The 23,885-nt window shown below is 51.5% G+C and overlaps 1 protein-coding gene across 2 annotated transcripts in view; it reads left to right on the top strand.

Moving 5' to 3' along the window:
• The first annotated feature begins 216 nt into the window (after window positions 1-216).
• The window catches only part of LLGL1 (LLGL scribble cell polarity complex component 1), a 73,766-nt gene continuing 50,097 nt past the window's right edge, over window positions 217-23,885 (top strand). The window contains exons 1-2 of one of the 2 annotated variants that reach the window (XM_038418826.2): window positions 217-507; window positions 16,134-16,231. In XM_038418826.2, coding sequence (XP_038274754.1) covers window positions 427-507; window positions 16,134-16,231 — 179 coding nt within the window. In that variant the 5' untranslated portion in view covers window positions 217-426. The remainder of the gene's footprint in view (window positions 508-16,133; window positions 16,232-23,885) is intronic. The other variant, XR_006274665.1, reaches the window with a different exon arrangement.

The raw sequence follows: 23,885 nt of genomic DNA, 5'->3' as shown, positions 1-23,885 counted from the left end.
CTTTACTGTCCAGCTGCCAAAGCTCTTCTCTGGGCACTGGCTAAGACAGGGCTGAGAACTACTGAGGACTTAGATGGCAGGAGTGCCCAGCCGCCCCACTCAGGATCGGCCCCCCTTGGGTGGGACTCCACAGACTTGGCAGAACTGGGGCGGGGAGGGGAGGAACTACATCTCCCAGGCACCCCCGCGCCCCGGCGCATGCTCCCCGCGGAGGCCGGACTCGCGAGCCGCGGAGTCCCCCATTGTCTGGTTCGCGTTCCCCCGGGGTCGCTGATTGGCTCGGCCGGGCGTCGCTCACCCCCGCCTGCTCCCGAACGGCCCCCTTCCCCGCAGCATCCAGGCTGCGGGCTGGCGGCGCGGGGCCGGCCGGGTGCATGGGGCAGGCGAGCCCGCTGCCTGCCTGGCGTTGCGGGGGGGCCCGGCACCATGATGAAGTTTCGGTTCCGGAGGCAGGGGCAGGACCCCCAGCGGGAGAAGCTCAAGCTGGATCTCTTCGCCTTCAACAAGGTGGGGGCGGCGCCCCCCCCCCTTCCCAGCCCTTCCCGGGGTGCCCTGAGCTGCCGTGCGGAGCCTCAGCCAGCTCCATCCCCGCCTTGTGGGTGGGGGGGGGCGTTGGGCCGAGGCTCGGGGGGCGGGCTGGCTGCGATCCCAGCGCATTGCAAAGCCGGGGCCGGGGGCTGCTCGCCCTGCGCTCCCGCGCCCTCTCCCCGGCTCGGGCTGGGGCTGGGTCCGGCTGAGCCGGGCTCCGCTCTGGGCTGCCTTCGCTCCCCTCTCTCGGGGCGTCTGTCATCGCTTCTCTCCCTCCACTTTGCCTGCAGGCCCCGGGGGGGGGGGCTGGACTTTGTTGCAAGAGTAAAAAGAAAAGGAGGACTTGTGGCACCTTAGAGACTAACAAATTTATTAGAGCATAAGCTTTCGTGAGCTACAGCTCACTTCATCGGATGCATTTGGTGGAAAAAACAGAGGGGAGATTGATATACACACAGAGAACATGAAACCCCACTGTTCCTCAGATATTCTTAAAAAGAAAGGGAGGACTGGTGGTACCTTAGAGACTAACAAATTTATTAGAGCATAAGCTTTCGTGAGCTACAGCCTGCATGCATCCGATGAAGTGAGCTGTAGCTCACGAAAGTTTATGCTCCAATAAATTTGTTAGTCTCTAAGGTGCCACAAGTCCTCCTTTTCTTTTTGCGAATACAGACTAACACGGCTGCTACTCTGAAACCTGTTGCAAGAGTGTTTGTTTGTTTGTTTGTTTTTCTCCTCGGGCTGAGCTTGGCGGCTTGAGACTGCCCAGGGGACGCAACTTGCCCTCGTTTTCCTGCGTGCACCATTGAATTTCGGGTGCAGGGAAATACCACGGTGGTGACAAAAGCTGAGCTCCCCCCGCGTGTCCACCTCTTCCGCGGGCCGTCCATCCATCCCCCCTTGCACGCGTCAGTCTCTGCATGAGTCTTGCACGCTCAAGCGAAACAATGGGGCGCGGGGGGGGGGGACGCCCGAGGAAAACTCGGACTCCCGCAGGAGGCAACTCGCAGATTTGCAGGGCGAGTTTGGTCCGCCGAACGGGCCAGCCTGGTGCGGGGAGGGCTCGGGCTTGAAACAGTTAGTTTTCAGTTACTCCTGTCCTGAGACGTGGACTGGAAACAGGCTCGGGGGGGGGGACGTTTTGTATGGGAGGAGATGGAGCTGACGTGGAAATCGGCACCTGAGTTTTATGCTGGGGCAGAGGCTGCTAAGTGGCATGGCTTTTGGTGGTGAAGCTCTGCGGCCAGTTCTGATGCATCTTGGCAAAGGGAGCTTTAAAAATGCCGAATTCCCTTCTGAGCTGTGTGCTCCTTTCCCCTTTGAAGAGGGAGAGCTGTGTCCCTTTGATTGATTGCCCGTTTCATCCTGGACTTCTGTCTCTTTATTGTGCAGGCTTAATAAGCCCGCTGGGATCATTAAATTAACCTGGTAAGTGACTGGGGGTGGGGAGTGATACAGAAGAAGACCAGGGATCCCAGGAGCGGGTGGCGCTCGGTGTACTCTCTGCCTGAAAATTACTGACATTTTGTTCCTTCCTTTACGGCCAAACAGGACTCCGTGGCCCTTGGCCTCCTGGCCACAAACACATTTTATGAGGCAGCCAGAAGCCGCCTCTGTAGAAATACTGTAAATGTGGCTGCACTTCTGCTTTTGCATCTCTCACTGGGTCGTTTTAGGGGCTCCTCAAGCTCCCCGATCTGCAAGTGGAGTGTGATCCCTACCCTGGTGCTGCACACACCTGCACTTCCGATCGGCACCCCCTCGGCACAGCTGTGTGTTCTGGGTTTTTTTTTAATGGAGATAAATAAAATCTCCCCACTCGTTTGGCAGTCCATCCTGAACAAGAGCATCAAAGGTTGATGCTTTTTCCGTCCTGTCACTTGCACACTAAAGGAAGGGAGGTCAGTTACACCTTATCGCTTACTTAGCTTGGAAGCGAATGCGGCATGATCTTGCCGAAGGAGCCCTACTTGCTTTGTGCAAACATCTGTGCTCCTGGCTTGACGGGCTGTGGGATAGTTGAAGGAAGAATGCCCTGCTGCTAGGCTGCCTTGGAGTTGTAGGTCACACCTGGCAGCTCTGACCCGATGACTTTGCCTGACCTTCGCTTCCCAGCCTTGCTCTGTTCCCTAGTGCTTGTCCTTCGGTGTCTCGTGGATTGCAGTCATACTGAAGTAGAGAGTGGGGCCCCAGTGTGCAATCCTGGCGCCAGAGAGCTTGCAGGGTGAGTGGAAAGGGGGTGACTTGCCCACTGGCATGCAGCAGGTCAGTGGCTGAGTTGGGGGATAGAACCCAGGACCCGAATCCCGGTCGGGAGCTCTGTCCACCTCCCATGGGCCTCGGAGCCCTTGCATGTTGTCTGTATGTTTCACAGGACTCCCAGTTGCCCCATAATGGAGGTAGATCTGGACCTCAGTGGTGGTGATTTTTCCTTGAAAAGCTCATAGTGGGGCTGAAATGGGGATAAAACACTCCTGTCTTGGGGCTCATCCTGTAGGGTTGTGGGGGTTTTGACCACCTTCTCTTGTGGTGTTAATCTGTTCCCAAAGTAAAGCCATAACTTGCCTAACGAAATAGGGGATGTGAGAAAGCAAGCTCTGGGGACCCACAGACTGTGAGGCTTGGATGCCTAAATGGCCAGGCCAGGCCACCCACTCTGTTCTTGGTGGTCCAACGCTTCCCATGTCAGGCTGTGTGGTTGTACTACTGGCTTAGCACACTAGTGCTCTATGTGAATTTAGGCAACTTTGGAGAGGTGGCTCAAGAACAGCCTGCTCGAGGAGCCCGAAATTTCTAAAGCCAGCCATGGGTCTAACTGGGAGACCGGGATTCAAAGGGGTGTAGTGATGCAGATGTCTCCCAAACCAGCTAGCTGTGTGTTTCGGGCTTGGGAATGTTACTAGCACTTGAGCCCTGTAGCCAATTTGCTGGCTGTTCCGCTCTTTGCTAAAGCTCCCTCCTTAATATGTGGGTCTCCCCAGTGGGGCTGGGGACAAAGCCCTGAAGGATTCGGGTCTTGTGCTACCTTTGATCTGCAGTGGATTTCCCATTGATGTCAAATAGGAAAAATGAGCTGCGTGTGGATGCTTTTAAGTCTGCATTTGAAATGTACAGTGACTGTGATCGCATAATCTTCTCCTCTAGTTGTGTTAGGGAATTAGGCAGCCTTCCACTAATCTCCTGAGCAGAAAGAACGGACCATCCTCTCCCAGCAGCTAACTAAATTTGGTAGGATTGGCACGCAGTTCTTGGTTCTGGGACATAACCTGGATATCTCTGGCAACTGGTGGGGGTGCCAGGCTCAGAACCTCCCGATCTCTTCTGCAGCCTTCCAGGAGCAGTTTCCTTTGCTACCTTCACCTCAGTAGGCAGCTGTGCTTTACGATGACTGGTCTGCCCCCAGAGGAGCAAAATACTGGACCCATTGACTTGCAATTGGGTTTCCATCTGCCTTGAATGAAGGATCTGGAGGGAGTCGCGGTAAAAAGCAGCTCAGGAAAGAGGCGAAGCTCCACTCTGTGTGATGCTTCGGAATGTGGGGATGTCTCTAAATGGCCAGGAGCATGGCCAGCTTGGTTGATCTGGGGTGGGCATGGCCAGCATTATAACTGGCAGGCCCATTGTGCTCTGTGTTCAATACGGGGAGCGCGAGCATGAAGCTGAGCATGGTCTGAACTGATAGAAACTCCTGATGTCGTGCTTCATGCTGACAGTTGTAAGCAAATATTGGTTTTGTCCATTCCTGTTAGTATAGGAAGGCTTAATGGGCTGTTTGCCTGGAGCTAGCTATAGAATTTCGATGCCAGCAGGCAGCTAACGGAGATGGTACAGATTCAGATTTCATAAATAGATGCACAATGGCCATCTCTCATGCACTGGTGGTGCTAGCTCTTGTATTTGCAAGGGATTGGGTTAGATCTGCCAGGGTCTCTGCTAGATCACTGTGGTCAGGGATGGAATACTTACAGTTGCTTTAGACGCTGCACTGTCCATGTCAGAAATGGGTCAGCCTAGCCTCTCTGCCTCTGCAGACCTGGGGACAGTTTTGGCTACAGCTGTAAACCAGTCTGGCCTGGATACCTGTCCCCATCGCACAGCAACCTCCCTAAAGGGTAGCTTCCGCTACAGAAGCCAGGAAATGCTGTAGGTCAGGGGCAGAACTGTGGGTCAAATGTAGGGCAGAGCAGTGTACAAGAAGCTGTGTGGCCAGTGCAGTTGGTCTCTTGGCTTGCTAACTGCCTTCACGTCCAGAGCCTGATCCCATGAGGTAGGATGATCTCTCCATCCCCACTGAAGAGCAGGCAAGGGCTCTTTACCTTGCAGGACTGGGATCTGAATTATTCCCACGATGGTCTGTGATGTCCTGAACTTTGACCAGTCCTTGAGGATACAAATGTCTGCATCGCCTGTGCATGGAGCCTCACTAGTCCCTTCCCCAAGCAGGTTAAGCTACAAACCCTAGGGGGTCACTTCATGGTTAGGGTTTTGAACTGGATGTCACTGGATTAAGGGCTGCGAAATCCTAGCTGAGAGTTACAACCTCCAGATCTGCCCCTCACTGAAGCTGCCTCTTTCCTGAGGCTCCTTGCGAGTGCTGGGCTTAAAAAGGGAAGAAGGGCTGTCGGCGGTGGCAATGGTTTCTCTCAGGACTGGACCAGAGCATTAGAGAGAGAGGCATGGACTCATCAATGCTTGCAGACATCTGCAAAGGAATCCAGATGGCTCTGAGGCCGAGCTCGGGCACCCATCCTAAACCGCTTGGACAATCAGTGAGTTTATATCATCCCCTCCCGCAGCCCTGACATCAATTTGTGTTTACAGAACCTTTGTATTCATGGTAAGGCTGCAGATGGGAATAATTCCAACTCTGCCCATGGAACAGCTGCACCAGTGCTGACCCCTAAGTGCAGGCAAGGACGTGAACGGGGCTGCACTGGAAGAGCTACGTGAGGGTTGCTCTCACTTGTAATTGAGGCAAATGCCAATTGGCTCAGTTGGAGCAAACCCAGGTGCTGTGCTTCGGGGCTGCATTGGTGTTGCTGACCTCGGGTGCCTGGATTAGGGTTATTGCTAAATGCAAACTAGGCATGAGCGCACTTGCTTTTCTTGTTCTTCTTGCAGCTTTAAAGGGTTGGAAATAGAGTTTGGTGAAACTTTTCAGTCAAATAGCTTATTTGCTCCCAAACGCTCCAGGCAACCGAAATTATTTGTGAATTTGGTGAATAGTTTTGGCTGAATTAAAAAAAGAAAATCACAACAGTTCATTTTGATGCTTTGCAAGCCAAGCTTTCAACTTTTCACTCTGAAGCACTGGTATTTAGAAATGGAGGTAGATTGGTTTAATTTTTTTTTTAAGGGTAGACATGGTTGTTTTTTTGGGTCAAACAAAACATTTAGCTCAACCCCAAACAATGTTAGTTTTGATGAAAAACCCAAACGTTCCAGGTTGGGTTTGACCTAAAGGAAAACTTTATTCGGTTCTGCCACCCAACTGAAAAATCAGCTTGCTCGTGTCTAGTTAGGAGGCCAAATGCGGCTTTCTCTGTGGAAACTGCAGGGCACAGAGACATTTGTTGAGTTGGAGTAAGGGCTACAAATATACAGTGGTGTAGCTGTGCTGCTGTAGTGCTTCTGGTGAAGATGCTCTAAGCTAGTGGGTCTTAAAATTTTGTACTGGTGACCCCTTTCACACAGCAAGCCTCTGACTGCAACCCCCCTTCCACCCCCATATAAATTAAAAACACTTGTTTATATATTTAACACCATTATAAATACTGGAGGCAAAGCGGGGTTTGGGGTGGAGACTGACGGCTCACGACCCCGTCATGAAATAACCTCGCGATCCCCTGAGGGGTCCCAACCCCCAGTTTGAGAACCCCTGCTCTAAGCCCACAGGAGAAAGCTCTCCCATCGGCTTAATGCCACCTCTGCAGGAGGCGGTAGCTATGTTGATGGGAGGCTGAATGCAGCCTGCTCTGCGAAACTGCAGGGCAAAGAGACGTTCCATCAGTTTTGAGTAACTTGTCTTCCTCTATCAAGTAAGAGATGAGTACAAATGGATAGTCTAGTTGGGAGCACGTGTGGCTAATAACATGTTATGGTCCCGTCACACGTTGGACACCAGCTGGCCCTGTCCACAGTGGATGGAATACCACCTAGCTATGACATAACGCTGATCAGTAGATCTCGACGTGCTTGACGGAGGAAGGTAAGTCTCATCCGCATTTCCAGGGGCCTGATCACCTTCTGGGATGGCTGGTGGAAGCGGATGGCTAAATCCTTCCCAACCCTGGCGGGGGGGGGGGGGGGGGCACTGATTTGGTCCCATTCCATGTGCATGCTGAAGTGCTGACTCAACCCATGCTCTGTACAGACAGTTGTAGTGCAGCCGGTCCTGTGTTGTGTGGCCATGTGCCTTGCTCATGCTATAGGCAGGCCTCTGTAATCGCTGACACAGGACCTGATCCTGCAGATGATTCCGGTCGTAGCACTTACTGCCTGGCTCATCTCAGGAGGAGCGTTTGCAGAATTGGGTGTGTGATTTTTTTTTACCTTTGTGTTAAACCAGATACGTTCAAGGCTGTTACAAACTGCGGGGGGTGGGGGAGCATGGTGCAGTTCTTGCTTTAAGTCCCTAGGCAGTTACTCCTGTTCTTGGGCAGGAGTTTTGTCCCGTGCTGGGGAGGCATGGTGAAAGCAAGGTTGCCCTGCAGGGCTTTCTGTGGATGCAGGACTTGTATGTGGCCGGGGTCTCTGTGCTGCAGCGGGAACTTGGTGAGGAGCAGCTCTGAACTGCGTTCTGATCCGCTGAGTGCTTCGGGATAGGATCGTCCACCTGACTTCTATTAAGACTTCCCCCCTCCTCCCCCCCCTTCTCAGCTTGCCTGAAATCTGATTTGTATCTGCTGTAACTAGGCCCAGAGCTTGCGTTCAAGAAGGCAGCCTCTGCGTGCCAGATACAGCTCCTGGGGATGTCGTCTGGCGTGACAGGGAGGGAGGGAAGGTGCTGTAATAAGGGCTTGGGTCATAGAGAATAGCTCGTTAAGCTGTCGCTCCAACGAGGAATTTGAAAGCTCTCTGTGGATTTCGTGGCAGAAGGAAGATGTTGGGGAGGGGGGTGGTAATAGTGGAGGCTTGTAGCAGGATTAATTCACTAACCTTTCACCGTGGAGACCTGTCAGTTAACAAGTAAAATACACTGCCTCTGAATCTGATCCCTAGAGGTCACTGACTCTCTCACTCACTGCATAACTCAGGCAGCCCGTGTACGAGACCGGGCACTAGAGTGGCAGGTACCTCCGATAGCCGTTCCACTGGCGCCCATGGCTCCTTGCTGGCACTCACATGCACCATATCTATGGCTCTCCGCTTCCTCTTGCTGTCTTTGAGAAGTGCAGAGTTGTCTGACTACAGACCTGTTCCAACACCAGTTGGGAGGTGGGCCCCTGATCCGTGGGGAGAAGAGCATCTCACAGGCAGTGACGGATCCCGGTTCCAGCTGTAGGACCAGTGCTCTTCCCAAAGAAGCAGTGATTCTGCACGGCCCAGTGGCTAAATTCTTTTAGCCTCGTCAAAACACAAGACCTGCTCAGTCCCCTCTGGGTGCTTGACAGCGCCTGGAAATCCGTAACTCACCAGAGCTTGGGCTCAGTAAAACTGTAGATACTGAAACCTGGGGAGGGAGTTGGTGGCACTTGGTGTGTCTGTGGTATCTGGGGCGGGAGTTTGTAGATCCTCTAGCTTCTCATTGATGAGAAGGGAGCTCACGTCCCTCCCATCAGACCTATTGATCTGCTTTGGTCCTTCTTGTTGCCCCAGGTTGTACTCATGGCCATGCTCCTGCAAAGTCATGAATGAGGTAATCTGACTCCCCAGTGTTGTTCCATCACACTGGGATGAGGAGCAAGTGATTTGAGCCCTATAGCTATTTTCTGCTATATTTTTAAGCTATATTCCGGTGCATATTAAAGCAGCAATGGTGCTCCTCTAAAGGAGGGCTGACTATGGGGAACTAGCTTTTTTTCCTGTTAAATGGCAACAGAATGTAAAGGGTTGGCATGACTCTGAGGTGGCCGCTCATCCTGGTGCACTCGCTAGTCTAGAGAATGGTGCGTGGGTTATGGAAGAAGGAACGTCTTGAGGATGGAGTGATGGCCACTTGTAAGCAGATACTTTAAAGGGATCTGTTGTAGATCAGAACTTATTGTCTCTTCCTCTCCGTTCTGAAAAATTGTTTAAAAAAACCCATAAGAATGGCCCTACTGGGTCAGAGCAAAGGTCTGTCTAGCCCAGTATTCTGTCTTCTGACAGTGGCCAATAGTACCCCAGAGGGAATTAACAGAACAAGGAATCAAGTGATCCATCCCCTGTCACCCATTCCCAGCTTCTGGCAAACAGAGGCTAGGGACACCATTCCTGCCCATCCTGGCTAATAGCCATTGATGGACCCTATCCTCCATGAATTTATCTAGTTCTTTTTTGAACCCTGTTATGGTCTTGGCCTTCACAACATCCTCTGGCAAGGAGTTCCACAGGTTCACTGTGAATTGTGTGAAGAAATACTTCCTTTTGTTTGTTTTAAACCTTTAAACCTATTAATTTCATGTGGTGACCCCTAGTTCTTGTGTCATGAGAAGTAGTTACAATATCTACTTTCTCTACATCAGTCATGATTTTATAGACCTCAATCGTATCTCCCCTTAGCTGTCTCTTTTCCAAGGGGAGATATGATTGTTCTGGCCAGTTATGAATTTCTGAAGATCCTCTTTCAAAATAACCCAGCTCAAACGCAGCTAGAAATGAAGCGCCTCGTTTTCAAGCAGATGGGTAACGCCTGACCAGAAGAATGCACTGCATCTTGTCCAAGTGGGGCCTGGTGGTGGCAGCAGCCCTGTGCCAAGACTCTAGTTTGTCAGTTGTTGGCTGTAAAAGTGACCACAAAGAATGGTTCGATAACAGATCTAGGCAGAGGAACACAAACTGTGGAATGCAACCAGACAAGAGGAAATAGTTCTTTCCCTGAAAGGCTTTGTATGAAACCAGACAAGGGGAGTGGGGGAGGCCATGCTAATTACAGGCGTGATTCCCCTTCTGACTCCTGCTGTAATATTTGGAGTAGTTATAATCGGACTCTCCTTGGATGTCGTGGTGACAAGTACAGTGAGAACTGGATCTGCTTGAGCAGGATGGGCCTGTGAGCTTTGGTAAGCTCCCTCCGGACTTGTCATGGATTGTCCTGGTGCTGCGGTAATCTCCAGATGTGTCAAGTGCTCGAATATTTAGCCCTCCTGGTGGTTCTTCCTAAGCTCCCTAGAAAGATGCACAAAGTATTGTACCCTTGGTTCAGTGTTGCTTCCCCTTAGTGGCTCAATGACCAACTAGAGCAATGTTTCTCAATGACAGGGCTATGGACTGGCGCTGCTTCCTTAGATCTCCCTGACACAGTTTAGGAAGGCAGCAAACAGGACCCAGGTATCAAAAAGGTTGAGAAAAACGGAACAAGAGGACTGTTTGCAAGCTGGCTGACAGCAGAGAAAATCTGACCCACTAGCCCTCTGATGATGACGAATCCCTGGCCAGATGGGAATGGCCAGCTGGGCGGGGACAATCCCAACTGCGTGCTTGGCCTCGACAAGTTCTTTATTTATTTGAATGTTCATAGTTCCTCCTGTTGGAACTCTAGCTTCCCGCAGGTGAGGAAACACCATCGCCACTCAGAGGGCCAAACAGGTCCACACACCCTCCTCAGGTCATGTACAGATCTGTGGCAGGGCCAGGAATTTAATGTAGCAGCCCTGTCTCCTGCCTTGATGTCTGAATTCAGTATCAGATGCAGCTGATGTTCCCTCCCTATCATTATTGTTCCTCTGGCTGGAGGGGGGAGTAGCCATCTGAGTGGCTGCACCTGAACTCATCTTCCAAATAGAATGGGCTGGGAATCTGGTGTCTGCATGAAAATGGGAAAGAGCTTATTAATTAGCTTCTGTAAGGAATTCTGCAGCTGGAAATGAGGCAGCAGGCCCCACCCACGGCTGCTTCCTGGGTTCCTAGTTATCTCAGGACAGTGATCTGATATTTGAGTAATTAAACCAGGGTGAGACGTGCAGATGTCTGTTAAACAGCCATGCTCCTGCCATACCTAGCTCACTTAATTAGTCTGTGGAAACCCATCCAAAAGAGAACACCAGTGCAAGGCAAAAGCTCTGAGCTGCTGGAGCGCGAGATAAAAAATAAAGTGTGTGTGCTGCTGATGCTTGTAATAAACCAGATCTTCAGCTTCCAATGGGAGGCGGTTTGAGAGGTGGGAGCACTGGATTTTGGGCACTGAGGGAAACCTAAAATGACAGATGGCTAATGTCAATGTGTGTGTGGTAGGGGGCAAGATACTAATCTGCTGCTCGTTGTAGCTCAGAGAAACATAAGGAAGTACTATATGCATCTGCAGTATGTCCTGCTTTAGGTTGAAAGGGAAAGGTTGTCTCTTGGCCCGGCAGGTTGATTGTCTGGGAATACTCTATGGCAGGGGTGGGCAAACTACGGCCAGTGGGCTGGATCCGGCCCGCCAGCCGTTTTAATCTGGCCCTTGAGCTCCTGCTGGGGAGTGGGGTCTGGGGCTGCTCCGCACGGCTTCTGGAAGCAATGGCTTGGCCTCGCTCCAGCTTCTATGCGTAGGAGCAGACACGGGACTCTGCTCTGCATGCTGCCTGCACCCCAAGCGCTACCCCTGCAGCTCCCATTGGTCAGGAGCTGCAGGGGCAGTGCCTGCGGACAGGTCAGCACACGGGGCCGCCTGGCTGCACCTCCGTGTAGGAACCGGAGAGGGGACATGCCGCTACTTCCAGGAGCCGCTTGAGGTAAGTGCTGCTTGGAGTCTGCACCCCTGACCCACTCCAGTGCCGCAGCGCCCTGGCCCTGAGCCCCCTCCTGCCCTCTGAACCCCTCGATCCCAGCATGGAGCACCCGCCTGCACTCCCAGGCGGAGCCTTCACCCCCCCTTGCACCCCAACCCCAATTTCGTGAGCATTCATGGCCAGCTATACAATTTCTATACCCAGATGTGGCCATCGGGCCAAAAAGTTTGCCCACCCCTGCTCTATGCAGTGCTATGTCTTGGGGGCTTATATGATCCCCATTCCCATAATATATGAGCACCTTGCAGTCTTTTGTGCATCTGTCCTTGCAGGTAGGGAAATATTAATGACCATTTTATAGGTAAAAAGAAAAGGAGGACTTGTGGCACCTGAGAGACTGACAAATTTATTTGAGCGTAAGCTTTCGTGAGCTACAGCTCACTTCATCGGATGCTCCAATGAAGTGAGCTGTAGCTCACGAAAGCTTATGCTCAAATAAATTTGTTAGTCTCTCAGGTGCCACAAGTCCTCCTTTTCTTTTTGCGGATACAGACTAACACGGCTGTTACTCTGAAACCTGTCCTTTTATAGGTGGTGCACAGACTAAGTGACTTGCCCAAGGTTGTACAGGAAGTCTGTAGCAGAGCAAAGAATTGAACCTGAGTCTTCTGGGGCCTAACCACTGTGCGCCATTCCCCTCTAGGGGAGTTGGAGGTGAAGCCTCCACTTAGAGGGAACTGCATACCCATTTTATTTCAGCGATGATATCAAATCCTTTCTGTCCTGTATGGACTCAGGGGATCCCATAGCCCTTGATGTAGGAGATTTGTGAATGTTTCCCTTCCATTCACCCCTTGTGACTGTGCCGTGTCTTGTTGGGAACAATGAAGAATTATTTCCTTGTGCTAGGGACTTGGGAGAGCTGGGTTGAATTCCTAGCACTCATGGTGACATATGACCTTGGGCATGTCAGCCTCCTCTCTACGCCGCTGTTCCCAACCTAGACCGTGGGTGACGCTTCCCCTGTGAGAGAGGGTGTTGAGGGCTGTAAATGTCACTCGCTACTTGTGAGTAGCTTGTTGGTGTCCTACGCTGCCCTTGTTGGTGTCCAGCCCATGTGTTTGAGCTCCTCTTCTGGCAAAACAGCTTAGTAGTTAAAGCAAAGACTCTCCTGGCTCAGCCACTTACTCGCTTTGAGACCTTTGGCAAGTCACTTAGCCTGTCTTTGGTGTATCCTCATTTACAGAATGGAGACCCACATCCCAGAGGGGCTGGGGGCAAACTGATAGCTGCAAAGCACTAGAGACCCTTGGATGGAAGGTGCAGAGGGAGTGTGGTTCGTACAGTGCCCTGGGGCTGAATGGTGGGTCTACTGGCTCTAGTCTAGTTCCAAGGAGCCTGCATTCCAAACCCTTGCTTCATACTCTGTGACTCCTCTGGCTTGCAGAGGATACAACTCCTGTACCCTTCTTCCTCCCATGGACTGTCTTCAGCGTGTGCCAGCCCTCGGGACAGTGGGTGCAGTACTGATTCTGAGCAGTAGCAACAGAAACCATGTTAATAGCCAATGCTACCTGCTGCAGAATCTGTTTTCCTTGGTCTCATCCATGCAGTCACCAGGCCCTGCCCTACTTAGCTTAAGAAATCTGGATGGCTTGATGGCAGGGAGCCTAGAGCTGTCTGGCTTGGTGATGACAGGCTAGCTGAACATGTGTGTCCCATAGGAGGAGTAACATTGGCACCCAAGTCTTTCGAAGCTATCTGATTGCTATCTTTTAGGGTGGGAGAGAGGACACACGTGTCCTACTCCCTGGATTGCCTTTGCCTGACTGCTGTTCACTGGAACTCTCCACTTGAGAACATGGCAAACTTTAGTGCTGGCCCCAGCCCCGTTCCCAAGAGAATTGTGGCGATATCATGTCCCTTGCATCCTCAAGTGCAAGGTGACAAGGTGTCCCTTTGTCCAGGGTGTGAAGCCCCTGCTGGCATACAGACCCAGTCCCCAAACCTGGCCCTCATCGAGCTAGAGCATTGAGTTGTTCCCATGGCATTTCAGAGTCTTTCCGCTAACCTTGTGTGTGATGCTGTTTCAGAATATCCTTTACGTAAAGAGATCTGTTGGTCTCTAAATGCCAGAATAGGCCCAGCAGCCACTAGCAAATCAGCGGTTTTATGATTCGTACTTACCATGACGAGATCCCGAGATCTGTTCTATGTTGCTACTTTGCAGAGTAACCGTGTGGGGCTGAGATTTCGGGGAACCTATTTGGTTGTGCTGCAGTTGGTGTCTGTGCAGTGCATTGTCTTCAGAACAAGTGGTGTGTTTAAGATGGGGCCGATCACTGATTTCTCAAGGGTTTTTGCCAAGCCTTCCTCTGACAGGTTTCTCGTAAACTTCTCCCACTACCTCTCAAGCTGCCTTGTTACAATCTGATCATGTATTTAAAAATTTAGTTGTCCTTGGACAGTAAGTTTACCAAAACATTATTTTTTTGGCCTTTCTTTTGTACAAGAGCATCCTCTAGTCTGGTCCTCATCTAACTCCCCGCTACGTACCATTGGAGAAAATACTTTTGCTTTAAAAGGGGCACTTGGCTGCTGTGGGCGACAGATGTTCCATGAGGAAGTAGGCGGTTAAGATCTGCTAAGTGGACGCAAAAGTTGAGAGTCTGCGTGTGGAAGGTGAAGTTGGGAAGATCCTACGGACCGTATGGTGGTGATATGGCTATGTCTACCCTACAAACTATGTCAGCAAAACGTATGTCACTCAGACGTGTGATTATGCCACCACCCCTGAGCGATGTAAGTTCCACCGGCGTAAGCGTTTGTGTGCATGGTGCCATGTTGGTGGGACAGCGTCTGCCACTTGCGAAGGTGGGTTTTTTATGCCCACAGGAGAGCTCTCTCCCATCGGCATAGAGTGTCTTCAACAGATGCACTGCAGTGGCACTGTATGTATAGGCATGGCCTTAGTCCTAGAGACGGTTGCGAAGCACTGGGGAGAACCTTCTGTGTGAGGTGTCTTGGAAATGCCAAGTATTAAATGCCCCTGCTTGGTGAGATGGGTCCTGCCTGTGAACATTAGGGAAAGGGCTGCCAGAGACAGAATGAGCTTCCTTCACTTGGGGTAGGAGGAATTAACTGGTCTGTATTCTGCGCCTGTAATAGGGTCTCTTGCTGACGTTGCTTCCTGGATAACTTGTCCGTTACGAACACTTTCAATGCAAAAACATCCTCTGTTTCTCTGAGTTGGCAGGTGATTGAAGTTCATCCAATAATCTAGATCCAGTTGCTAAGAGGAATCCTCCCTTTAGCCAGCCCTTATGCTGGGCTGTCCCCTTGTTCTGGTTGCGGGTACCTAGTAGAAGGCCCATATCCCACTGCCTACCTCTGCTTGGCTGCAGGAGACTCCATTCTGCAGATAAGGAATATATTCCCTGGGTGGTCGCGTTCGCTGACTGCCAAGCAGCTGTGAGGGGAAGCGGGGAGTATTTGCTGAGTGAGATCGAAGATTCATTCTCTTCCTGTACTGTACTCGGATTGACCCTGACACTTGAGAGATGTAGCTGGAATTTGGATGCTTGCATGATGGTCCTGGGAAAAAAAACAAAACAAAAACCCAGTCCTTGGATGGAGCGCTGCTGGGAGTGCTCAGGGGAAGTGGGAGGGAGCGGTTGCTCCAGGCGGCTCTTCCAGCCAAGCCTCATTGATCTTTTCTCCTCTTCCTCCCTTCCACTTCTCCTAAAACATGGCCTTCCAGGAGGCCGCTGGGGTGGGAGCGACGTGAAGGGAGGCTGCACCTGCACTGTGTGGGCTGCATCGACTCTTATTAACCTTCCTGAAAGAAAGCTGTGGCCAGCCATAGAAGATAGCCAGCTGTCTAAGGATGGTGCTGGGAATTCCTGCTGCAAAGATCAGGCTGGGGCCGGAGCCGCGACGAATCCAGCGCTGCCTCCCGGTTACGGTGCATGCAGGCCATTTGAAAGGCTTCGATGAAGTCAGTGGGACGCACGGTGGTTAGCGCCCCCCTTTCGACCTGGTTATTCCAGGGACGTCCCAGGACTTGGTAGCTCCAAGGAGTCTTGAGCCATGGCTCTTAAATTCGGCTGTAGGTTACAAGCTGTGGGGAGATTGGACCTACTGTCTCCCTGTAACGCTCCTGCCAGTCTGTGTCTGTGGGAAGGCCTGCTTCCCACGTTCTGGACCCTGTCAAGCCCAGTGGGCCCTGATCCTTGGCTGAGCCCTGTAGGGGTCGTCACAACACGGGTCCCTCTCAGAGGAGCGGGGAAGGCGACGTCTGACCGTTTTCAGACAATGCCACGGCTCGGGCTTGGCCAAGGGCTCGGAGCGTTAGATGAGGCTATAGCCTATGTGGCCCTGGCCTAGCCCACCTGGGCAATGGGGCAACAGAACTGCCTGGCACTGATACCACTTCCTAGTGTAAAGACTTTTGGGCAGGTGCTCAAGGGGGAGTCGGTCTCTGAGCAGCAAGTGAGTGTGAGGCCTCCCCCTTCTCCCCAGCATTGCAGGGAAGGGTGGCATGTAAATTGCGAGGTCTTCGTGGGCCCCATAAATAGGGATGCAACGGAATGTCTTTTGTGCGCGCGCTGTCCAAGCCCATGGGGGCAGCGCTGGGCGAAGGCTTTGGGATGGGCCCTGTGTCACCATCTCTGCGGGCTCATAGCAAGTCAGTCTTGCACCGCTGAACTCCGTGGCATGTGACATTGTCCCGTTTCTTCGTCTTCCTCCTAGACTGTGGAACATGGGTTCCCCAACCAGCCGAGCTCTCTGGCCTACGACCCCAAGCTGCGAATTATGGCTGTTGGCACCAAATCGGGAGCTGTGAAAATGTATCCTTTCCGGACCTCTCTCTTGTGGGACTCTCTGGAGAAGGGCGGAAGGTAAGGTCGCTTCCTGCCAGCTGGGGGGCAAACTTGCTGTAGCTCGTGGGCCACCATCCAGCTACAAACGGGCCTGACATGGCTGCTGCACATGGCTCCGGGGTTGTGTTGGTCTCATTCAAACTCTTTGGCTAACTGTGGATGCTGGCTTGGTCTGCTCGGTTCCCCTTGATAGGTGCTAGCTAAGCATTTCATATTGTGTCTCAAAATACCTTGCCGGCCAAACAGCTGGGACCTTGCGGGGGTGATCCAGCCTTGGCACAGACAGAAGCATTCCTTACGGGCTCGGGAAGGTGTTGGAACCATTCTACGCTAGGGCTGTATTTCAGCCCAGCCTACTGTGGTTCTGGGATCAGTATGGCATCTGATCTCGACTCAGTGGCTCATCTGCAGCTTTGAAAACTGGAACCTCTGGCTGGAAGCCTGTTGGTTGGGAAAATGTGGCTTCTTGTCCCATGAAATAGCCTTGAGTAGTGTGAGCTTCCCAGCGGATGTCCTGGGGCTTGGACCCTGGCTGACTGCATTGTCAAGATGAGAGTGAAAATTCAGGCTTACAGCACAGAACTTTGTTACTTTTCTTGTCTCTGCAAAATCTCACAGCCATGATTGCAACCAAACTTAAGGCCTGGATTAACTGCTTCCTTTCTGTGCCCACCCAGGGCCGAAGGCTGCAGAGCATGTAGTTTTGAAGGACTCTGCATAGCCCTCCTGGAAGCATGGCTAGGCTGTGTCTTGAGCATTGTATCCCACTGCGAATGGGTGTGTTCTTGTTGTGCATGCCAGTTTGCTAGTACCTGGCTTCTTGTGGGTGTGGGTTGTTTATACGTATCTAAAACTTGGAAAACATGGGTGCTGTTCTGTTCCCACCTTTTTTGGTAGGTGAGAGTGGAGGGGATGGGGATGGAGCAGAGTGGTTCGAGGTGGGTGGGAGGACAGCCAGCATCTGGGAAAGGTCTATGTGTGGAGAGGGTGTAGGTTAACCTAGGTTTCAGAGTAGCAGCCATGTTAGTCTGTATTCGCAAAAAGAAAAGGAGGACTTGTGGCACCTTAGAGACTAACAAATTTATTTGAGCATAAGCTTTCGTGAGCTACAGCTCACTTCATCGGATGCATTTGGTGGAAAATACAGTAGGGAGATTTATATACACACACAGAGAACATGAAACAATGGGTTTTATCATACACACTGTAAGGAGAGTGATCACTTAAGATGAGCTATTACCAGCAGAAGGTGGGAGGAAGAGGAAAACCTTTAACCTACTACCTCTCCAGCTGTCCACATTGGAGGTAGTGGTTGGAGCACAGAACTGGAGCCCAGGACCTCCTAGCTCTGACACTGATCCCTTCTGTTCATGGGTCCTCGCTTGTGCCTTTAGTTTCCCCATCTGTTAAACAGGGATGATGGTGTTTACCTGCTTCCCAGGGGTGTTGTTCCATAAGGGTTAATCACCACACCTTGAGGATGGGAAGTGAAGTCACAATTGCATGGGCCAAGTTTCAGGTTGGGGTGGGGGCAGGGAAGGCTGCTTGTGCTCCAGAGAGGGTGCGCGGGTGGGAGCGCCCGCCCTCTCCCTGCATGGGTGTTGCTGAAAATAAGTTTTGCCAAGATTCCAGCCTCTGCAATCAGCTGTCTGTGCAGAGCAGTGACTCAGAGTTGATCCTCCAGCTCTCAGCAGGAGCATGGCTTTTTCCTCATCTAGCAGGGCGGGTGATGTTTCCAACTCAGTGCATAGCAACCGGCCCTCTGATAAATAGGTGAATGGCCGCGTATGGGCCTTGGCTTGGCAAAGTGGTTCTAGAAACGAGTTTGTGGGTAGGGGCAGACGTGGAGACAGTGACCAAAAGACAGCCTCACATCTGATACCAGTGAACCTCGCCTCGCCCGAGCTGCGCCATGCTGTCCTCTCCTCCTGCTAGGCTAGCGCATCTGCCTCCAACCATGGTGGAAGTGGCTTTCCTGCCATGCTGCTACTTTCTGCCTTTAATGGATAGGGTAAAACTGTGTCCATGTGAGCCAAAGGGGCAGCTTCATTGAAGCTCTTGGATCTCCTTCAAGTGTGGCAAACCAAACGCCTCTCTGCGGCCCCTCACTTCAAGCACAAGCCTGCCCCATTAGCATGACCTGGTTATAGTTTGTCCTGGGCATCAGGAATCTCTCCATGGAGAGCCAAATCCAGATGGATCTCTGCAGCAGCTGGGCTGTCCGACTGTGTGTGTATCTGTTGGATAGCCGAGTAGAGGATAAATCCAAACTCCTTGTTCCCAAAGGGTGGGGAAGGAAACAGCTGAACTTGCTCAATTTTCAAAAAATACAGAATGTGACTTAAGAACGGAGTCCTCCTCCGTTCTTAGTAGACATGGTGTCATTGCTCGCCATGGAGCGGTGCCCAGGGGAAACTGACATTCCCGGATCCTGCTGGTGGCTTGCAATGGGGAGAGCGTTCACGCTCGCACTCCTCCCTTGCTGGGGGCTTCCTCGCCGCTTGCCTCCAGCTCTCTTCGCGGTGCCGTAATGCCATTTGTTTCCTCTTGCCAGTGGCAAGTCGGGATTGAGCAGTGATGCAGGCTGGGGAGAAGGAGCAGATGTGTGTGTTTCTTCCTCCTCCAACAAACCTTCAGCCCAGGGGATTATTTAAGGAACACAAATTGCAGTTTGAGGATGGCAAATTGCAGAGGTGGCTGGGGAGAGCAGGGCTGGTGGACACACACTGGGCCAGCTGCTGTCTGGGGTGCTCGGTATTTGGTGTTTAAAGCTCCTTGCCTGGTGTTTGCCTTTTTATTCTTACACCTTGCAAACAATCAGTGGGGAAAGTGAGCCTGGAATGGGGACCACTAGCCCACCAAGTGGGCTTACAAGAAGCTGTAGGGGTCCTTCTTCCTTCCCCCCCCCCCCCCCAATCAAATAGGGCAGAGTTATTAGACAGCAAGATCTGGTGGATAAGGTACTGAGCTGGAGGTCTGGGTTCTACATAGATTGGCAGGACTTTGGGGCAGGAACTGTGCGTGTGGGGGGTTCTGTTTGTACAGGGCCTAGGACAGTGGGGTGCTGACTCATGGTGGTCTCATAAATGCTACACTGATACAAATAATAAATGTGTCCATACATGGAGCGTACAAGTATGTGTCCAATTAGGAGCTGGATTTCTTTCTGAAAAAATAATACATGTACGTCCAGCTTAAACTGCAATCAGTTAAATGCTGAGGCCTGCTCAGGCTCGGGCAACACTTCTTAGCAAATAAGCTGTTTTGGTTTGTTTTTTTCTCCAGTGCAGAGAAAAGACTCCTCTCTAAAGGCAAGACATGGGCCCAAACCCCAGCCTTAGAAATGGGGTGTCTGCATGCAGTCTACCAGCACATCTCTCACTGGGTTGCCGCTCTGCGTTTGTTTTTATTACCATTGTCTGGGAGCCCCAGTAATGGACCAGTACGCCCTGGACAGCAGCCTAGTGACTTGGGCTGGCGTTTTCAGGGAATCAGGATGCAGCCTTACAGGGAACCCTTTGGGAAAGAGCCTTGGAGCTGGGAAAGGCCAACTGGCTGCCCCTGAATCGAGCGTCTGTCTTGAGCCATGGTGGGCAGGGGAGGGAAGCTGCCCCATTGTATCCAGGGCATCCTTAACCAATCTGCTGCACGTAGCCAAAGGCACTCGGAGGAGAGGGGAGCTGGCAAGTTCTGCGAGGCCTGGCAGAGAGCGTCCTTTGTTGCTTGCTGTGTGGGGAGACTTCAGAGGGCTCGCTGGCTGCAGGCCAGGAATCAATTTGTCCCAGGGGTTTTGAGGCCTTGTTCTGTGGGCCCCGCTCAGCAGGAATGCGAGGGGGCGTTAGTCGGAAATCGGTCGGACGTGCCGGACAGGACGAGGTGCAGAGCTGTCCCTGTCCTGGCTGTAGAATCTCCTCCTGGCGTTGCTGCTGGTGGCTGTGTCCGTGTGGCTGCTCTGCACGGGAGGGGGGAGGAAATCGAAGACCCAGGTGCTGTGTGCGCACCCGAGAGGGGCTCCCTTTATTCAGCGTCCTAGCACAAAGCTGGCTTTTTTTATTTTTCCATTGTGCACCAGGCCTGAATGCCGGCCCAGCTGCGATGTCGCTGGCCACGCAGCCCAGAAGATGGCTCTGTTTGTCCCCGCAGCGGAGAGCTTAGTTGATGGGCACAACAGACACTCTGTGTGTGTGTGTGTGTGTGTGTGTGTGTGTGTGTGTGTGTGTGTGGCACCAATATGCTGCCCTGGCAACTCCCTCCCCCATCCCATGCCCCAGTTATACAAAACTGACCTAGGAGCACAGATGCTTGTACAGGTAGAGTTTAGCTCTGTAGAAACTCCTCTGGTCTGGCCTGAGTTTTTCCTTATTTGATTGGGGAATAAAACATTCCCTTCCTCAGGAGTTGTATTTGGGCTGGTCCACGTTAACCGTACGTGTGCTGGTGGCCATCTAGATGGCTAGCGCCTTGGGGCAGGGACCGTCTCAGTTCTATGCTGTGCTGTGCACCCCTATGGGGTGATGCACGGTTACAGTGCCTTTTCCTCTCACTCCATCCTGATTAGGGTTAGCAGTGTAAAAGTGCCTCTCTTCACCGCCAGAGGAAAGCCACCGTTGCCAGGTCATGTAGCCTGTATCTGAAGCTATTGCTTTTGACGGGGCTGGCTAGAGCTGCTTTAGCATCAGCTGGGTGGATTGTACCCAGCAAGGAATAGCCTCAGTTGGGTAAGACTGAACCAGTGGCAGTGGATAACTTAGACAAAGTGAGCGGCTTCCCATTCCCCTTGCTCCCGATCTCCAAGCCTGCTTCTCCACGGGAGCAAGAGCTCGGTCCAGGAGGGTCGGCACCTGCTAGCTCAGAGCCACTGGTGGAAGCAAGATCCTAACTAATCGCCAGCTGCACCGACTGTTTCCTTCCCTTTTGTTTTAAACCTGCTGCTTATCAATTGAATTGGGACCCCTGCTTCTTGTGTTATGTGAAGGGGAAGATAACGCTTCCCTATTTGCTTTCTCCACCCCAGTCATGATTTTATCGACCTCTATCTCTAGCCCCTTCTCCCCTCCTCCCCACAGCTGTGTCTGTTCCAAGCTGAATGGTCCCAGGCTCTTCAGTCTCTCCTCCTATGGAAGCTGTTCCATCTCTCTGATCGTTTTTGTTGCCCTTCTCTTTACCTTTTTCAATGGTGATGGGGCAACCAGGTCTGCATGCAGTATTCAAAGCATCAGTGTCCCATGGATTTATATAGTGACATTTTATTTACTGTTTTATCTATCCCTTTCTTAATGGTTCCGAACATTCTGTTTGCTTTTTTTGACTGCCGCTGCACATTGAGCAGATGTTTTCTGAGAACGCTCCACAATGACTTAAAGATCTTTCTCGTGTGGTAATAGCTGTTTTGGACTTCATCATTTTGTAGGTATAGTTTTGGAAAAAAATAATCCCATATGCGTTACTTTGCAATTAGCAACAGTCAATTTCATCTGCCATTTTGTTACCCAGTTTTGAGAGAGCCCTTTTGTAACTCCTCGCAGTCAGTTTTGGACTTACAAAATTACTCAAGATAGTTATCATCTGCAAACTTTACCACCTCACTGTCTACCCCTCTTTCCAGATCACTTATGAATATGTTGACCACCACTGGTCCCAGTACAGATCCTTGGGGGATGCAGCTATTTACCTCTCTCCACTGTGAAAACTGACCATTTATTCCTACCCTTTTTTCCTATCTTTTAACCAGTTACTGATCCATAAGAGGGCCTTCACTCGTATCCCATGACTGCTTACTTTTTTTTAAGAGCCTTTGGTGGAGGACCTGATCAAAGGCTTTCTGAAAGTCCAAGTACATCATATCCACTGGATCACCCTTGTCCACATGTTTGACCCCATCAAAGAATTCTAATAGATTGGTGAGGCATGATTTCCCTTGACAAAAACCCTGTTGACTCTTGTCCAACAAATTGTGGTCACCTTATGTCTGATAATTCTGTCCTTTATTATAGTTTCAGTCAATTTCTTAGTACTGATAGGTTTACTGGCTTGTAATTGTCTTTTTTTTTTTTTTTTTTTTTTTAAATCAGCATTACGTTTGCTGTCCTCCAGTTATCTGGTACAGAGGCCGATTTAAGCAATAGGTTACGTACCACAGTTCTTCAGTTTCATATTTGAGTGCCTTCAGAACGCTCGGGTGAATCCCACCCGGTCCTGATGACTTATTGCTGTTTAATTGGCTGATTTGGTTCCAAAACAATCCGTTCCTCCTGGGTCGGCCAAAGCAACAAGCTGCGTATGCTGAAATGCAGGGCCTGGTTTTCACTCAGATTGGCTCCCTAGGAGAACTGGGTTCCAGCTTCCCCTCCTTCCACAGCAACTTAGTTTTAGAAAGCTGCAACCGCCCCGCCACAGACTCCTCCAAGGGCTTGTTCTACATCAGAGGTCGGCAACCTTCGGCCCGTGGCCCATCAGGGTAATCTGCTGGCAGGTCGCAGGACATTTAGTTTACGTTGGACCGTCCGCAGGCACAATCCCTTGCAGCTCCCAGTGGCCGGGAATGGCGAACTGCGGCCACTTGGGAGCTGCGAGGGACTGTGCCTGCGGACGGTCCAATGTAAACAAAATGTCTCGCAGCCCGCCAACGGATTACCCTGATGGGCCATATGCCGAAGGTTGCCGACCCCTGTTCTGCATCTTCCAGCAGGGTTCCATTGAAGGGCTGGAAATGGGCAAGCTAAATGCATCTCAGTGCTTGTTGGAGAGGCCATAGATTGTCTAGCTCCTTAATTTGCCTACTGAATAAACTCTGGTGGCTGTTGCATGCAAAAGGAGCAAACTGTAGTTGGGGTGCGCTGCCTCGGCCATGTGACGTTAATTATCTAGCACACTGGCTTTCAACCTGTGGTCTGTGGATCCCTGGGAGGTCTGCAGACTGCCTAAGGTTTCCAAAGGGGTCCATACCTCCATTTGAAAATGTTTAGGGGTTCGCAAATGAAAAGATTGAAAATCACTGATTTAGCAAAATCTTGTGCAACTGAAGCCCCGCACACTGCTGTGAAAATGTATGCCTTTGTGGCCAGACAACTTTGCCTCAAAATAGGCTGTGATCTGTAGGATTCTCTGTAGACAAGTTCAGATCAACAGTGTGGGGATATCTACTGACAACAGACAATGGTACAGTACTGCTTCTGTCAGTTACTAAACACACAGTCCTTCCCCAGGATGACTGTTAAGCTCTTTCTGCAGAGAGAGGCAACGAAGTCTCCCCCGGTCGCGGTTGGGGAATGGGTGTCTGGATCAACCCTTCATCGCTGGCATCCAAGGATTGAAGGCACTGGGGCTAAGTGTTCTGCCCAAGGCCATGCAGCAATGACTTCGACACTCGGAGGGAAAGCCCTCTATGGGGCTCCTATGGGTGACTCTCCAACCCTAGGTGGAGACAGAAATAGCTTAAATCAGCCTCTTCCTATTGGGGCCTGGGCAAGGCTGGTTTCTACCCCCAGCGGCTTGAGGTGTTGTCAGGAGGCTGCTAAATTCCAGTGAATCTGGATATCCACCTGAACCTTGTATAGAGCTGCCGTGGGCAATGAAGGAAGCCTGTTGTTCCAGTGCACAAGGGCATTTCCCTTCTCCAGGG

This window comes from Dermochelys coriacea, chromosome 10, assembly GCF_009764565.3.
Source record: "Dermochelys coriacea isolate rDerCor1 chromosome 10, rDerCor1.pri.v4, whole genome shotgun sequence".
Lineage (NCBI taxonomy): Eukaryota > Metazoa > Chordata > Testudines > Dermochelyidae > Dermochelys > Dermochelys coriacea.
The sequence above is the reverse complement of the archived record's forward strand: the minus strand, read 5'-3'. Positions and strand labels throughout refer to the sequence as shown.